General features: G+C 36.8%; 1 protein-coding gene across 6 annotated transcripts in view; it reads right to left on the bottom strand.

Moving 5' to 3' along the window:
- Window positions 1-18,480, bottom strand: part of rbm33b (RNA binding motif protein 33b) — a 42,746-nt gene that overhangs the window by 14,107 nt on the left and 10,159 nt on the right. For 3 of the 6 annotated variants that reach the window (XM_052547994.1, XM_052547990.1, XM_052547995.1), the window contains exons 6-12: window positions 15,967-16,084; window positions 14,963-15,231; window positions 13,237-13,485; window positions 12,074-12,673; window positions 6,129-6,311; window positions 1,975-2,009; window positions 1,601-1,853 (exon numbers count right to left, since the gene is read on the bottom strand). In XM_052547994.1, the coding sequence (XP_052403954.1) occupies window positions 1,775-1,853; window positions 1,975-2,009; window positions 6,129-6,311; window positions 12,074-12,673; window positions 13,237-13,485; window positions 14,963-15,231; window positions 15,967-16,084 (1,533 nt within the window). In that variant the 3' untranslated portion in view covers window positions 1,601-1,774. Of the gene's footprint in view, window positions 1-1,600; window positions 1,854-1,974; window positions 2,010-6,128; window positions 6,312-12,073; window positions 12,674-13,236; window positions 13,486-14,962; window positions 15,232-15,966; window positions 16,085-18,480 lie in introns of those variants that run through there. The other 3 variants (XM_052547992.1, XM_052547991.1, XM_052547996.1) reach the window with 3 other exon arrangements.

Raw genomic sequence — 18,480 nt, 5'->3', positions numbered from 1 at the left:
GCTTTTGAGGAGGAATCGGTGTTGACTCTGTGTGGTTGAGACTTGCTGGAAGACACAAAAGGAGCTGCGTGGAGACAGAAGGATGACCTTGGGCCCGGCCCAGGTACAAAAGCACTGCTAAAGGAACATTCCAGGGGACCAGGAAAACAAACTAGCCCCTAATCCTCTCTCTATCCCCCAGTCTGCCGGATTAGAGCAGGGCCACTCTCTGCAAATGTTGACATTCCCTAACACAAGACGTTAGCATCTTGGAAAATATTTCAGAATGAAACGTCTGTTGCAAGCAAAAGACCAAGCACAATAGGCGAGGCGGTCTTGTTGTATCTAAGAAGCAGTGAACCACATATTCTTTCAGTGGTCTGTGTGATTTGAGATGGAAGGGTTTTTTTCTTCTCCATCAGTGTTTGAAAACATTGCTGTCTAAATTGGCTAAAAATGTACAATTCTTGAATTACTTAAGAACTGCGGTTAAACAAGAATTCACAGCTTTTTCAATAAATAAAAAAAACCTAAAGATTTTAAATTAAAACACAAAGCTCATGAAACATGACTTGAATCCAAACTAAATATTATAAGCCTAATAACCGCCTGATTAAATTTCAATTTTAATTTAAAGTGATAATACATCCAAAAATGAAAATTCTGTTATCATTTATTCACCCTCATGTCGTTCCAAACCTGTATGAGTAGCTTTCTTATGTTGAACATAAAAGAAGATATTTTGAAGACTGCTGGTAATTCAAAGGCAACCTGTTTGATTGCAACTCATACAGATTTGGAGTGACATGAGGGTGAGTAAATGATGACAATTTAAATTTTTGGGTGAACTATCCATCTAACATTTAAAGCTTTTTGCAATTTAGAGAAAAAAAATATTATTAACTAAAAAAGATTAAACTAATTGGCCACTAGATGGTGCTGGACATCTGCATGAGTATAAAACGTTGCCTAGGCAGACTTTGGTCAGAATTATGAAAATTCTGTCATAATTTACTCACTCAAGTTGTTCTAAGCCTGTATGAATTTCTTTCATAATTTTTTTAAGAATATATATATATATATATATATATATATATATATATATATATATATATATATATGTATATATTATTTATATTACTATATTGATATAATTACCTTATAGTTACTGAAGATGAACCAAATAAAAGAAAAAAAATGAAAAGAAAAAGAATATGGCTAACTGAACAGTTGATGATCCCCCACTTGCTTCCATAGTATTTCATCTATGGAAGTCAATAAGGACCAACAAATGTTCAGTTACCCACATTCTTCAAAAAAAAAAAAAAAAAAAAAGAAAGAAAGTTACAAAATGATTAAACAGAATAATAAAATTTAATAATAATTTAATTTTTGGGTGAACTATACCTTTAATGCTTATTAAAATACTGGCAGTTATCAACAGGCTATAATTCATCATCATGACACCACCTTTGTTTTTATAGAGACAAAACCTAACTAAAATTGAAAAACATTTATGGGGAATCATAGTGAGATTAACTGTATAAAACTATCAATATATCAAAAAACAAACAATTTCAAGGGTTTCTTGCTAAATGACATGAACAGCCACGCAGGAACATGCAAGCAGTGTAGGTGTTTAATGGAAACCAAGGAGCAAAATGCCAAACCACTGTCTTCAACAATCACAAAAACGGCAAATATTGCATCATAACAAAAACGTTGCCAAACCTGTGGGAACACTGAACATTTTCTACTTAGCATTTTGTTGGATAAGGCTTGATCTCCAAGAAATTCAGAGGTTTAGTCTTACAATGAAGTTGACATGGGTTTGAGCAGTAACAGACTCTGTTCTCAAGCCGGAACTGAAGGGTCTATAACAGCCAAGACAAAAAGAAAAAAAGAGGGCTTAAGCATCATGGTATATGGTACCCAATAACACAAACAAATATGAATGAAACAGGAACATGCTGGGAAACTATGGCGTCTACTCACATGAAAGCGCTGGGCTGGTTTTCCCTGACAGCCACCTGTGTCAAAAGAAGGTTATAAAGGTCAGATCAAAGGTATGACCCCTGAGGGACACTCATTAAAAAAGTAATGATGTCGGGCTGGTGCCCATTATCACGTTCCAGTAGCGTTCTCGGTTCATTTTTATAGGGTGACAGTGGGCCTGCTGCCTGTCAGGGTCAGTGTGTTTTCGTAAGGCTTGTGACATCATTAAACCACCAGCTCATTAGAGGCCACTGAGAAGCAATGTTGCATGTAATAACCGCTCACTTTAACATTCCTGGTAGCTGTTTGGTCATTGCAGGACGCTGTGGGTGGTATAGATCCTAACGTTTAGCAAAGACTTGGAAATGACTTTTGTGTAGATCCCATCCTGTCACCACTGATGTTGCTAAATGAATCACTGAATTCAATCAAGTGAATGCTCAAAACAGACTACTCCAAAACCCAAAACAAAGGAGAATGAATGCAAAGATCGTCTACTGTTCAAAAGTTTAGGGTCATTATTATTATTATATCTTTTAATAAAATTAATACTTTTATTCAGCAAGGATGCATAAAATGAACTGAAAATGACAGTAAAGACATTCATAATGCTACAACACATTTCCATTTTAAATGAATGCTAATGCTATTAATGCTAAATATTAATTTCTATTAAATCAAAGAATCCTAAAAAAACTACATGATTTCCACAAACGGGCTTCAACATTGATAATATGAAGAAATATTACTTGAGCACCAAATGAGCATATTAAAATGAGTTGATCATCCCTTCCCAGGAACAAATTAATGTATTATTAATATATGTATTAAAATACAAAAGTTATTTTAAACTTTAATATTTCACAATATTACTGTTTGTACAGAATTTGTGATTAAACATCTTAGTGACCCCAAACGTCTGAACAGTAGTTTATCTTTTGCAGTACCTTTGGAAAAAAAAAGGCTTAAAAAATAATAATTTTTCATTCAAATTTGTGTATGAATTATACCACATACTGTATTTGCATGGTCATTTAAATCATATTTGATGTTATCTTTTGATTGAAGAGAAAGTTTTTCAAATGTCCATCACTTTCTTTAATACATTTTGATGAAAATATCTTTCAAATTCAATTAGGAGTCATTTAATATCAAAAAGAAGGTTTTACAATAATAATTCAAAAGGAAAACAAATGCTGTTTTTTGACCAGGATCAAAACTGACATGAAATAATGGCTTAATTGTTTTCAATTAATCCATCAAATATCCTCATCCATAAAACTTACAGCACAGCAAACTGTCCTCTTGACCTTTCTGTAGCCAGCTTACCTTGAGCCCTACAAGTCGACAGAGGCTGCCCTCTAGTGGACCTTTATTAAATTATAACTTTATGCAGCCTTGGGAAGTGCATATTCAGATTTCAAAGATATGCCCTCATATCTCACCAAGCATATTTCACTCACGAAATGATGAGACAAGTGAAAAAAGTGTTAAGAACACAAATCCTAGTAATAATAGGATTAACTTATGCAATAATAACACGATGATTATAAGTGTTAATCTAATTTCTACTTTTCTTCAAAACTAATTTCATTATCATTTTGTAATTACACTGTTATTACATTAACCTTTTTCGTATATCAGCTAACCAAATATAATGCAATTGTGACAGCCACAGGAAAAAGGGCTAAATTGTTTAAACTGGAAGAAAGAAAACACACCCACTCAGACACACTGAGCTAAACACACAAAAAAAGCTGTGCTTCAAGCTGACTGCCGTGCAAGCGTTGCTCAAGGCAATGCTATGATGCCTCTGTGTCAGCGAGTGAACAATCACCTCTCACTCTCTGTGCAGTAATGCACAACATGACAGCCAAACGCCTCTCAACCCCGTCAAGCCTTTAGATCCACACACACCAGGGATAGAGTCATACTGTGCAGACAGGCACATCAACAGACCAGGCAACAGCAGGTGATTGGCTGCAGTCAGGATGGGGAACTATGGGGGAATACTTCATCCTCAGAGCTTCCTACTTCCTGCTCAGCCATCCGAGAGACTTGTGCATTACAAGTAATTACATATCAATGCCAAAAATGCACTCTGTGGCATACTCTCAAAACAGATAAAGTAGACATCAGTAATAAAAACTTGAAGAGAAGATGACACATACTGTTAGGTCAAACATGATTCACTACCATTCTAAAAATGCATTGTTTCATTGTTTCTATCTCACTATTTAACGTTATTAGTCTCACTTGTGGCCACATTTCTCAACTCTTCCTCAAAGCACCTTTCTTTCATCACATGCCTTTTTTTTTTTACTATTTTTGTGTTTTGCTTTAACTTCATTTAGCTTTCTTGAATAATAAATGTAATGATTATAATGGATTTATTTATTAATCAACAGGAATCTTAATATAAGTAAAAAAATATATATATTTGTTTTTGATTTTAATATTATATTAATATTGTATAATGTATACTATTGATCAAAAGTTGGAGGTCAGTAAGATTTCTTTTTTTTTAATCAATACAACAAATAAATATAAAATGCATCACAGTTTCCACAAAAATATTAAGCAGTTTTTTAACACTAGAAAGAGCATTTTCTGGAGCAGCAAGTAAGCAAATTAGAATGATTTTTAAAGGATCGTTCTTTTCATCTTATATGTTGTTAAACTACTGTAGAAATCCAGTGAGCACACTGTACTTGTATTCCTTACAACCTTGTTTTCATTGCTGTCAAAAAGTATACATGGTGCCTGCCCTGACTGCTGTCTAATGCTAAAAAACCGAAACCTACAGTTTTATTAAGTGACATAAACTAAGATATAGAGATGGAAGAGCCTTTATAACCAGCGGCCATACTGTACTTTTGATGTCATAAACAAAACCATTTTAGAAGGTACTTCAAACAATGAGAAATCGAAGATGTTTCCAAGGAGACAAACAGCAAAGACAGAAGAATGCAGTGCCAATCTTGTGGTACTGTCTGCTTGTCTTATTTCAAACGTCTGCACCAGGACAGCGTGTCATTTACCACACTAACTTTCACAAAGGGGTTAAGCTGTTTCACAGTAAATTGCACTGATCGTATCAGCTTTCCAGGGTGAGTAGACGGGCCTGACAGTGAGTGGTGGAGTTGGGAGGGGAGCGGGGATTTGACCTACCTGAATGGGTCTTACTGACATCAGCAGGTTTTTCAGATGGACCCCAGCGGTTGATGAAGAAAGCCCTTCAACTGACACCAGGTCTGCAGCCTTGCCCATTCTCTCCCCCCTCTCCCCGCTCTACTGCTCGTCTGTTTGCCTGGCACCAAGTGGGCACTGCCCATCTGGCCCTCTCCGACTCTACCTCGCCCCTGAACAACAACCTGCAGCGAGCGCCAGGCGCACACCGAGACGACCAATTTAGTTTGCCCTTCTGGCGTCTGCTGATGTTTCAATACGGATGAGATGCTGCAAGGTTTTTTGATTCTACTGACTAACAAAAGAACAGGCCTTTGTGAGGGTAGACGCCATATTTCATCTTACAATAATGTAAGGGACGGACGTATGGTCGATGGATCTTATAGACCTCAATCAAAGTAGAATTCTGTGCTGATAAAAACATAGTTGGGAGGGATAGATTTATAATAAAATACTCTGTATACTCTGTAGGTCCTAGAACACATTTTCAAAACTGTTTTTGGAAAGCTTCATTAGCTGAACATTTGTTAACTGTATAATCCATGAACACACAATCCAAAAAAAAAAATGTAATATGGCATCTATCCAGACAGAAGTTGCTGTAACATTTACCACTGCTCTGCAAAATTCAGTGGGCGAAACACAGTACCCTAGTTTCAATAAGAATCCATGGGATCAGGAGTTTTGCATGAGAGTGATGAGAGAGATGTTCAAGTTGATTGCGAGAAAGCTGCTTGGTTTGACAGTTACTACAGGGATTCATAAATCGCTACACTATTGAAAAATGTTTTTGCCCATGAAATGTCACTGAAATAGATGCTGTGAGGTTTAAACTCCCAGATATGCGATTAACAAGTTCCATAGGTAAACTGAACAGAAATACGGACAATAAATTATAAGGATTAAAGAATATAATGGAGCACTTGCCCACATTCACAACATGATAAGGACAGAGACACAATTACCTCATCCTGGGGCTGGTTTGGGCCGGATCCCCTTCCCTGTTTGGGACAGTTAAAGTTGAGACTCTGTTGCAGAAATGAAGGTGGCGATGAATCAGGCATTCTGAAGGTGACAATTCTGTGCTTCGTTTTAGTCACCGTGTTAGTCTCTTCGCTCATTTGTGGTGTGAGATCACAACCCACACTCTGTAGCAAAAAACAACAACAGCAGCAATAACAACAAAAAACAGGAATGTTTAAAAAAACTGAAAGGAATAGTTATAACTTAAGTCTTGATTAATTATTATTATAGTATGGAAAAAAATACATTGGAAATCAATGGCGACCAGCAAGTGTCCGGTTTAAAATATCTGCTTTTGTGTCAAGGTTTGGAGTGACATGAGGGTGAGTAATTTTTTGGGCAAACTATGCCTTTAATATTAATATTTTTCTCTCTCATTAAGTTCTTTTCCATCTCCAGTGGTGGCATGCAGGTCTAAGGATGGATTTGAGCTCTCAGTATATTTTCGGTCCACTTCCATGTGCCTTCCTGACCTTCCCATGCTGTATCTACCTTCCTGTTCTCCTGCAGAGAGTGTCCCACCTCCCACCTCAGAGCTTAATGAGCATAAACAAATCAGGAGTCCCCGTGACTCGCTCTGCTTCAAGTTCTGCACCTCTCCCGGCTGGCTGAGGCTCAATGTCACACCTGACCACTACACTGCTGTGAAAGCAGTGGGCATCCCCAGGTCTACAGTCAAAACAACTGGCCTACAGTGATGTACAACAATGGCACTCCCACAGACTATGTTATGATGTTAGACATCATCACAGCATTTCCTGCAGGAGAACAAGCCTGAACATAATTGATTTTTCCCACATGGTCTATGGGACAGTCTGTGTTCTATGTACTAGGATTAGAGTTATCAACACAATGATAACATCATTTATTTTTATATATTTAACACAAAAGAAAAACACAATTAAAATGCAAATAATTCAAGATTCATGTTTAGTTGCACGTTTAAGTTTTGGCTAGACCACAGTAAACTACTACTACTGCCAAACAACACCTACTGAGAGCAGCGGATACAGAATGTGCCAAGAGCTGTTCACAACATACACATTTAAAAACAGATCGAGTGCAACAGAAAGGTATTGAGAGCTGAACTATTTTTACATTTACATTTAGCAGATTCTTTTACCCAAAACAGCTAAGAAATGAGGACAATGGAAGCAATCAAAATCAACAAAAGAGACAAAACAAAAGCATTACACGTAGCAAGGCTTTTTTTAAATTATGTAATAAACAAAAAGAAAACAAATAGATAGAATACAAAAAGATTAGAAAAGCTAGTGTTAGTTTATTATTATTTTTAAGAAAACAAGTGTGCAAGTCTAAAAGGTACATGTTTTTTTATTAAAAGGTGTCATCAGATGCCCATTTTTCACAAGTTGATATGATTCTTTAGGGTCTTAATGAAAAGTCTGCAACAGTTTGGTTAAAATTTCTCAATGGTAGTGTAAAACAACACCCTTTTTTTCCCTCAAAAACAACTTTTTTCAGAGCAAGCCGTTTTGTAGCATTTTCCTTTAAATGCAAATGACTTCTACTGACCCCGCCCCTCTCTTCTGAGCCTCTTGGAGAGACTGTTTACTTTAGCCGCAATCATCTGAAACATGCATATTAGCACATTATTAGGAAAGTTGATTCGCAAAGATTCATTAAAAAAATTACGTTGGGAAAGCTGGATGACGAATGTTTCGCGCAAACAAAGACACATTTGGATAAAGTAATCAAACATAATCCACTGCGTCTTTAGCTGCTCAGATGTCAAGAGTAAATGACGACTGCTATGTTCATTATTACATCCAACAACAGAACACCACAATCACTTAGGAGTCATTCTTGTCAGTGAACATCTACTCCTGTGGTGAAACAATGGTGGACTGATGACAGCTCACTCAGGACGGGTCTACGCTAAGACACCAGTCCAGTCTGTGCTGAAACGCTACTGTCAATCAAACTACCTTGGGAGGGGCCTGTCTGTGTGACATCACACAAACAGACATCTGAGATCGGCTCGATTTGAGAAAAAGGAAAGAATTTAATGAGATTAAATAAAAAAAAATTAAAAAAAAGTTTTTTATTATTAGGGTGGGATTGCCAACACACATTTCATTTCAAACTACTTTTAAAAGTGAATGTAGCATCCGGTGACCCCTTTAAGTATTTTTAACTATTAACTTCAACTTAACTTCCACTATAATATAATGTTTTTGATGTTGTTTATTTGGGGGGCAAATCTTTTATAATAATGATACATGTGATTAATTTGATTACTTAATCAGCATCTCATGCAAACAATTTGATTACAAATTTTACCTTAATTAGTACAATCCCATTCTATGGTTTGTAGTTAGCAACATTATTTGTATTTCTGAAACTTTTATGCTCACCAAGGTGAAAAAACTGTAATATTGTGAATTTTAATGTATTTCATTGAGTAATTCATTCCTGTGCTGGCAAAGCTGAATTTTCAGCAGCAAGTACTCCATTCTTCCGTATTACATGATCCTTCAGAAATTTTATTTTTTTTGTGGTAACCAATACTGATTTGGTGCCGAGGTAACATTTTAATTATTATCAGTGTTGCTCGGTTTTAACTTTGGTAGAAACTGATTCTTTAGCATTTATCTGAAACAATAACCTTTGGCAACATTATAAAATGTCTTTACTGTCACTTTTGATCAATTAAATGCCTCCTTACTGAATAAAAGTACATTTAACATCCTACTGAAACTTTCCAACAGTAATTTATGTGTTTATGTTACTTAGCACCACCAAATGGGGTGGAGCTGAAACAGCTGCATATGAACCAATGAAAAAACTTGTTGCCAAAATGTTTGTACCCAGTGTAAAACCATACAATTGCAAATGCATACTTTCTAGTCAAAATCTTCACTTTACAATCATTTAACTGCTTTGAGTGGGATGAACTAACCGCTGAAACCCCTTTTGCGCAAAGTCAAGGCATTTAGTAGCTATCCAAGTATGAAGTTTCAGTGTATGGAGGTTTAAATCCAATTTGGTTTACTACTCTGAATACACCTGGTTTGATGCATTAAGTGTAAATGCTTCTTTAGACCATATTATGCTATAAACATGTCCCAAGGACATCCCAAATCAAAGCAGCACGATCTGATGCAGTGAAACAGTGCTATCTGTATTCCGCTGCTCTCAGCACAGTGTAAAGTGATTAATCCCCCTCCGTAGAAATCACAGCCCTCCATTACACCAATCACACACTAAGCAGTATTATCCCGGGGTGACAACACTTGACAAATTCCCCGCTCGCCCTCACTCCTGCTTTGTGTTCCCTGTTGGCACGCCTGCTATTATTCCTGATGAAAAATTAATTTCCCTTATCTCTGGCTAAGCTCTTCAATCCAAATCCGCCATACTAGCAACTCTCTATTTACAGGTATTAAGAGAACGCACCCACACACACACTCTTGCCTGCAAACACACACCAAAGATTAATTGCACGTCTTCGGGGGGTGACATCCAATTCTGAACACCTGAAAGATACTTGATACTTGAGAGAGGGAGAGAGATAACATTGTCAGTGTGGAAGAGACTGACAGCGGAACAATGTCCCTGGGTAGCATCTTGCTGATCTGTCTTTCAGCGGGCCCACACCACTCCGTCAAATGCAACCTCATCGATTTGGCTGTCTGCAGACATTTCTCCGAAAAGACACCCCCCCCCCCCACCACCTCTATTAAGACTGACACCCTGTTATCTTCATCGGCCTGCAAAGCTCGTGTGCCTCTCATCTCAGGATGGGTCATGGAGAGGAAAGAAGCGAGAGAAAGGGCGGCAACACAGGAAAAGACTGAGATGAAAGCAGAATGTTGTGTGATGTCACATGGGGAAGATGGAATTCATATATGGGGGTGAATTATGGTCTTGTTTTGAAAGGAGAAATCATAGAAAGGAAATCTATTACATTGATATCTAATCATGTACATACTGGAATACTATATGTACTCAATATACAAACTTTAATGTGCAAACAGCACCAATAGGCAATATGTTGTAGAGAGAAAAATATGCCAGAGGTAACATGAAATGGATTTCCAAAAAAATAGTGATCAATCTATTGTTTGTTTGGCCAATGGAAGAGAAGGATATTATGTTGCATATTAATATAATTTTTTTTATTAATTCAGTTTGGAAAATATTAATATTCAATTAAATCTCCCTGATGTAAATTTTTGCATTTTAAAGTGTTGTATGCAAAAATTAATAATTGTAATAATTAACTTTAAATAACAGCCATTCATGCATAAATAATATAAATCTTTGACACACAGCAATAAATTAAATAACTATATTAATCATATTAATGATATGAATTATGAATACGTTTTTACATTTTTATGATAATAATAATACAATAGTAGTAGCAATAATAATAGTATTAAAAAAGTGCATTATGAATGTTTGAATATTGATAATGATATTAATAAATTATTATTACTAAAAGATTTATTTTATCGTCTAATGCTTGTTTAGTTGGTAAAACTACAATAAGTTATCATTTGTTAACTTTTGTTAATGTACTGTATTAACTAACATGAACTAATAATTAACATTACATTATTTATTAATCGTGAATAATGTTAGTTAATAAAAATATGTTGTTCATTGTTTGTTCATGTTAGCTCACATTGTATCAACTAATGTTAACAAACACAACTTGTGATTTTAATAATGCATGAGTAAATGCTGAAATTAACATTAAAGGGATAGTTCACCCAAAAATCGAAATTAACTCGCCCTCATGTTGTTCCAAACCCGTAAGACCTCCGTTTATCTTCGGAACACAGTTTTAGATATTTTAGATTGAGTCCGAGAGCTCTCAGTCCCTCCATTGAAGCTGTGTGTACGGTCTACTGTCCATGTCCAGAAAGGTAAGAAAAACATCATCAAAGTAGTCCATGTGACATCAGAGGGTCAGTTAGAATTACATTCGTCGAAAATACATTTTGGTCCAAAAATAGCAAAAACTACGACTTTATTCAGCATTGTCTTCTCTTCTGTGTCTGTTGTGAAAGAGAGTTCAAATCAAAGCAGTTTGTGATATCCAGTTCGCGAAAGAATCATTCGATGTAACCGGATCTTTTTGAACCAGTTCACCAAATCGAACTGAATCGTTTTAAACGGTTCGTGTCTCCAATATGCATTAATCCACAAATGACTTAAGCTGTTAACTTTTTTAATGTGGCTGACACTCCCTCTGAGTTCAAACAAACCAATATCCCGGAAAAATTCATTTACTCAAACAGTACACTGACTGAACTGCTGTGAAGAGAGAACTGAAGATGAATGAGACGATGTTTCAAAAAATTCTAACTGACCCTCTGATGTCACATGGACTGCTTTGATGATGTTTTTCTTACCTTTCTTACACAGTTTCAATGGAGGGACTGAGAGCTCTCGGACTAAATCTAAAATATCTTAAACTGTGTTACAAAGATAAACGGAGGTCTTACGGGTTTGGAACAACATGAGGGTGAGTTATTAATGACATAATTTTGATTTTTGGGTGAACTATGCCTTTAAGATCAGTAAATGCTTTAGAAGTACTGTTCATTCTTAGTTAATGTTAATTAATGTTAAGTAATATTAACTAATTAACCTTATTGTAAAGTGTTACCATTTAGTTACTATTGTGTCACTAGCGCAGCAAAAAAACAGTTATTTAAAAATCAGTTCTGCACATCAGTTATTGGACACTTCAAAATAAACGGTTTTGTAACCGACGATATTAAAGCAAATATCTGTAAATCTCAAATTATGTCTCACCACATGTGATTAGTTTTTTGTTGGTAGAGCTTTTGACTAATTAATTCCCAAATAAAAATTCAAGCTGGTGTTCCTGGGAAAGAACAGTACTTACAACTGGGCTGAGGTGTTTGACCACTCTGATTTTGGTGGGAACAGGCCCGTCAGAAGTTCTCTGCTCACACTTCCTCTTGTGTCCTCGCCAGACTTCATCAATACTGTACTGTTGGTTCATCTGATCTAGGACTTGCTCCATTCCCTGTAACACCAGCCTGCCTGTGCCCCTCTGATGATGCTGGTTACGCTGCAGCTCTGCACGGCCTGATGGAGTCCCTTGAGTCGGTGGAGCTTGCTGCCATGATGACGGAAATGAGGGTACTACAACCTGGTACTGCTGCTGCTGTGAAGGCAAGGGCTGGATTTCTGGATGGCGCTCCAGGACGAGACACCAAGGGGGATTATGGAAGGGCTGCTGGTGCGTAACCTTCCGAGGGCAAGAACCCAAGACACACGGCTGTGTCTGTTGATTTTGGTTGTTGTTCCAGTGTCCGGTGGAACTATCAGTTTGGAATCGCTCCTGCCGCAGATGCTTCTTGTTTGCCGTCCGTCTAGATCTCATCCTTTCCTTCTGTTTGATAACCTGCTCCCTCAGTCGCATCTGCTCCCGCAGCCTCTCCATGTAGAACGCCTCCTCTTCACACTGAGGATAACAAAACTGATAATAAACAAATCAGTGGTATTATCAAAGCAAGCTTGGACATTTATTAGTATGTAATTTGTTTTATAATGAACACTTCATTAAAAAGAAAATCACTAGAAGTTCTTGTGTTCTATTATTGCTTAAGGCGCAGATATTCTACTAAATATAATTAAAGCTTTTTTTAATACAAAAATCCTTGCTGATATCGGCAAATGTCTGCTGTCTGAACATGACTGGAGGAGGAGAATGCAGATAGTAGCTGGACTGATTGATTTTCAGAGCTAGGCTTTGAAACAGCCCTGACAGTGCCTATTGATTTCCTCCTGACTGCATTGTTAAAGGTAATAATTGGTGTAATGAACAGCTTTCACACAGACTGCCTGACCTTGAGCATGGGGTAAAAGGCTCTATTACCACACACTTTCACATCAAAGTTCAGAGAAAATGAGAGAGAGCCACTACAAAGCCTTCAAATGTATCGACTCAAAAACTGTGAAATTATGTTAAATAGTACAACACAGCTAACATAAAGCTTTTTAATTTAATAAAGTTGTGACTGTCACAGACATCATACTGACCTCTTTGTTGTTTGTCATGTTTAGCGGCTTTGCGGGAAGTTTTTGAGTAGCTGGAGGAGTTTGGGCCTGCACCTTGACCTTCTGACCCACATTTCTTCCCACCATCCCTGGCGCTGGTGGAGTTTTGGCAGATATCTTAGACTTGGCACTTGCTGGCTGCCTTGCGGCAATGGGCATCCCCCTGGCAACAGCCATTGGCTTGGCACAGTGCACCATCCTGGCAACAGCTCTTACCAGCACAGCAGGTTTCTGAGTGGGATGGAAGCTGTTATTAGAAATGGATACGTGCTGCAGTTGGTAATAAGAGATCAGCCATGCTAAAAGGCCACCGAGGCTTGCTGGATTAAAAAAAGTTATATAAAGTTACATTGTTTTACATGTAGTGAAACACTAAGTGAAGAAATAGAAAGAGAACCTTTACCAAAAAATATTCAATTCCACCAATTTGAGGTTAAGATACATTCGAATTAATCAAAAGTGTCAGTAAAGACATCTAGAAAGATTTCCATTTCAAGTAAATGATGTTCCTTTGAACTTTCTATTAATCAAAATATCCTGAAAAACATCTCATGGACTCCACAAAGATACTTAGTAGTACAACTGTTTTCAACATTGATAATAATAAATTGCGGTTTCCCATCACACACAAAAAATTAATTTACAAATAAAAACGTTTTTTAATTATAATAATATATCACAATATTACTATTTGTATTATTTACACAGTAAATGTAAACAGCAGTGTAAATTGCAAGAAACATCTAAAATAGTACTAATTTTCAAAATCTCAATTTATCAATCTTTATAGTTCAGTCAGCTTTAAAAAAAAAAAAAATCTCAATACGTCTAAATAAAAACGAAACTAAACGGGTTGCAGACAGTTTAACCAATGACATTCCCTGCTACTCGTGGTGTAGGCAGATTGGCACTGTGATTTGCTCTGTGTTTGGTGATGTGGGCAATCAGGAGGGGGCCTGTAAAGAGTTGGCAGCCAATGATTCTCTTTGATTGACAGGCAGAGGAAGAGTCGAAGTCAAAGAGCACTTTGATAAATAAACAAAGCAATTTGTGCTAGGAAAAGAAAATATCACATAAACAAGGTCACCTCCAAAACTCAATTGTGTATAAATGTCCAAATATAAATAAAAAAGACAATACCCAGATTATATGTGTGTGTATAAGTGTGTGTATAGATCCATTAAAAAAAAAAAAAAAAAAGGAAAAGTGCAATCTAATGACCTTGATGGGGAAATAATTCAGCTCAGTCTACTGAAACTAAAGTGGGAAGAGTAATTGCCCAAAACTGCCTTTAAACACTAGAGGGCAGCGTAGCCTTTGGGTCCATCTGTCCATGAGAACAAATGGGCCTACTATAATTAATCCGATTACTGCTATGAAGTGCATTGATGTATTTAGAGTAGACATTTAATGTATTTACATGGTATTTTGTTTTTATAATAAAACTAATCCTTTCCATACCTGCAACAGTGTAATATATAAAAGCAATGAGAAACAGGGCAAAGAGGCACTTGTTACTTAATTTGGGGAAGTACACTAAACCTAAAGTTAAGGTAAGAGATCTGAAGAGTATTTATGAAAGTAAAATTCCTTGAGCATCAGAAGATGTTAACAGTTTTCATAAGGCACACATTAACCAATCAAATCACAATTTGCAAATTGGTCTCATGGACAGGAACGGCCATTAAGCTACGTCCTTGAAAATCACCTGTGCCTGTGGTCCAGAGGGAGCAGTAAAGGAGCAGCCAGACTGCGCTGATGGATGTTTCTGGAGAGGCTTTTGCCCACGGTGGGGAGTCCCAGGCTTTGACAGATCCGTGGGCCCCTGCAAAGCTAGACTGGGCCTCCAGGGGTCACTCTCATTTCCCGGAGGCTGAATGGAGCCCGTGGGAGTAGGTCCAGCTAGGAGCGGATTAGTGTCCAAGACTGAAGCAGAGTGTTGTTGATCAAACATATGCTGTCCTGGGAACACTGGCTCTTTGAAGGAGGGGTGAAACAAAGACAAAAAAAGAGGGGAAGTGAACATGCGGGTGCCATATTGCCATATTTCCGCTGATCTAATGTGACATCTCTACTTCTGTTTGCACCTTGGGTGTCTGACTGCATACAGCAGGTGCTGGAGATAGAGCAAAGGTCAAAAAGGCAAATGGCCATTTCTGTGTAAATCAAAACATTATCAACTCATGTATCTAAGTCACATTGAAAGTCTCTTATGCTCAGCAATAATACATATATTTGATCAAAAATGTATTGTGAAATACTACCATTTAAAATAGTTTAATTTGAATATATTTTGAAATGTAATTTATATCTGTGATAGCAAAGCTGAACTTTCAGTCTTCAGTTTCATATTATCATTGTAGATACATTTTTTTTATTATTGTCAACGATGACAGTTCTGCTGCTCAAAAGAACAACAATAAATTAGAAATAGAAATGTTACAAATGTAATTCTGACACCTTTAATGTGTCCTTGCTAAATAAATATATTAATTTATATAAAAAAAGGACTACCAAGCCCACATTTTTGAACAGTAGTGTATGTATTTAGGTTACAAGGTTCTGTAGAGTAGCATGGTAACAGATGGTTTGGTAAGGGGAAAAAAAGGGGCATATGCATCTAAACATACACCTTCCGAGACCGGATGTGTTTGCAGTGTTGTTTGCTCAACCGTCTGGAGCACTGTATGCAGTTGGGATACGTGGTCTCACCAGGACTGCGGGAGGGTCCAGTGAGGGTTTCCTCTGGGGCAAGCTGTCCCCTGCAGGAGCGTGTGAGATGACGCCCAGAGGGCTGAGGAGCGAGACCCTCTTGCAACTCAGATCCACCCTATTCCAGATAACACCAACAAATGAACAAATAACCAAAGTAGAAATGTAAAAATAAATGCCATAGTAATTCATCATCTATAAACCTCTGCCATTTACTTTAAAAATAAAGAAAACATATTCTGCAGTTTAACAATTTATCACATATCGAAGCAAATGAACATGAAAATAAAGGATAAAATATGTTTTTTTAAATATAATATTTAAAAATACAACAAATAAATATAAGATTTTTTTTTTTTTGCATTTTTAAATAATATATATACTGTGTGTGTGTATGTATGTATGTATACATACATATACATATATATATATATGTGTGTGTGTGTGTGTGTGTGTGTGTGTGTGTGTGTGTGTGTGTGTATATATATATATATACACACCCACACACTACTGTTCAAAAAGGTTTGGTTCTGTAAGATTCTTTTTTAAATGAATAATTTTATTCAGCAAGGGATGCATTAACTGATCAATCATTAACTGCTGGCTGTAAAGACTATAATATAATATGTTACAAAAGATTTCTATTTAAATTAATGCTGTTCTTTTGAATTGTCTATTCATCACAGAATCCTGAAAAATTAATCATGGTTTTCACAAAAATATTAAGCAACACAACTGTTGTCAAAAGGTTTTTGAGGAGCAAATCAGCACATTAGAATGATTTACGAAGGTAATTCGTCACTGAAGACTGGAATAATGCCTTCTGATAATTCTACTTTGCCATCACAGGAATAAACTTTTTATAAATACTAAAATGTTATTTTAAACATCAATGGAATAATATTTTACAATATTTTTTTACATACTTTATTGTATTTTTTTTTATTAAACAGAATGCAGCCTTGGTGACTATAAGAGACTTCTTTTGAAAACATTTAAAATAAAACATAACTCTAAACCTTTGCTATATAGGCTATGTTTCATTTTTATCATGATTGTACAATGATTGTCTGCTTATTCTCACATATTAGCAGAGATTTCAACAGTTTCAAAGCAGAAACTTTGCTGGCAGTCTGGCCATTATGATCATGCACATCTGCCATAATTGCACTGAGCTTTTCGGGGGGCGCACGATAACAATCCACTAATCCTTTCAAAGAAAAGCTAACCACCCCGATTTCACCTTTATCCTCTTAAATATCCATCTCAGTTCTCAAATAAGCCCTTTTTCACTGTACTTCACGTACAAAATGCCACCCTTACCCCTGTTAATTACCTGATGCTATCACTCCTAATCTACATTCTAAACCAGAACTGATTACTCTTTTTTTTTTTTTCTTCTCCTCTCCTTGGCCTGTGTGTGAATGAGATTCAAGCCAAGTCATCCTAAACAGAAAGTTAATCAGTGGCTCTATGCAACAGACTGTGGTTCAGAAATAACTGGCTATTGTGCACTTAATCAGTTCTCCACTCAAAAGGTCAGTTCCAGCCCCCCAGTAGGATTTAATTAAAAGCACTACACAAAAGCAAAAGCCATTTGTATGAATTTGATAACCAAGAATGCTCTTTCAATGGCTAATCCTGCATTTACAGAGAGAGAGAGACGGAGCAGGAGGGAGAGGGAGAGATAGAGGCTGCCGAAGCTCTCCAGGGTTGGAGCCAGGTGTGGACTGCACCGCATTCAATAATGGAGATGATTTAGAGGACAATGGGAGGATGTTTCATTAGAATCATGCTCTGCCTGTTGTCTTCCACTCTCAGTGTTAGAATTGCCATTGAAACTGCACCGACAGAAGGGGAAGATGGTCACGCCACTGGGCCTCTTTCCTGGAGGAACGATGCTGTTGTGAAATCAGAAAGTCATAAGAGGGATGTTTATATTCAGCGCACTCGAAATTAAAAACTGCTGTAGGGCTACTGCTGAAGAAGGTCAAACGAGGGCAAAATTATTCACTTAAAATTAATTTCTGAGTTGTCTACATAATTCAGTGCGGGATAGGCAACTTATTAATCAACTAAATATTATAACAACATGATCAAAATCAAAATAGAGCTGAATAGAAAGTGCTTCATTTTCTAAAACGCGCCTCCATCAGTCAAATGACCTGGGTTATTTGTGATGCCTTTTTAACAAGACAGCAGTGTGGTGTTTTTCTTTTCACAAAGAGCCATTTAAGCGACTTCTGACATCGCGGAATTAAAAACTTGCGGGCAATCCACTGATCCATAGCAAAGAGCCTTTATCTGCCTCACTCACTATCAGAGCTGTCATTCAGCCAGTGCAAACAAACAGCAGCCAACCCATTCTCTACCGCAATTAATGGAATTAATGAGATCTTTCACTGGAGGCAATTCATCCATTTCAATTCAATGGAATACTCAATGCAGAAGTTTAAAATGATAGACAGAATTAATATTTAAACACCTTTCTTCACAGAAAATATTCCGTACGCA

This window comes from Carassius gibelio, chromosome B2 (genome assembly GCF_023724105.1).
Source record: "Carassius gibelio isolate Cgi1373 ecotype wild population from Czech Republic chromosome B2, carGib1.2-hapl.c, whole genome shotgun sequence".
Taxonomy (NCBI): Eukaryota; Metazoa; Chordata; class Actinopteri; order Cypriniformes; family Cyprinidae; genus Carassius; species Carassius gibelio.
The sequence above is the reverse complement of the archived record's forward strand: the minus strand, read 5'-3'. Positions and strand labels throughout refer to the sequence as shown.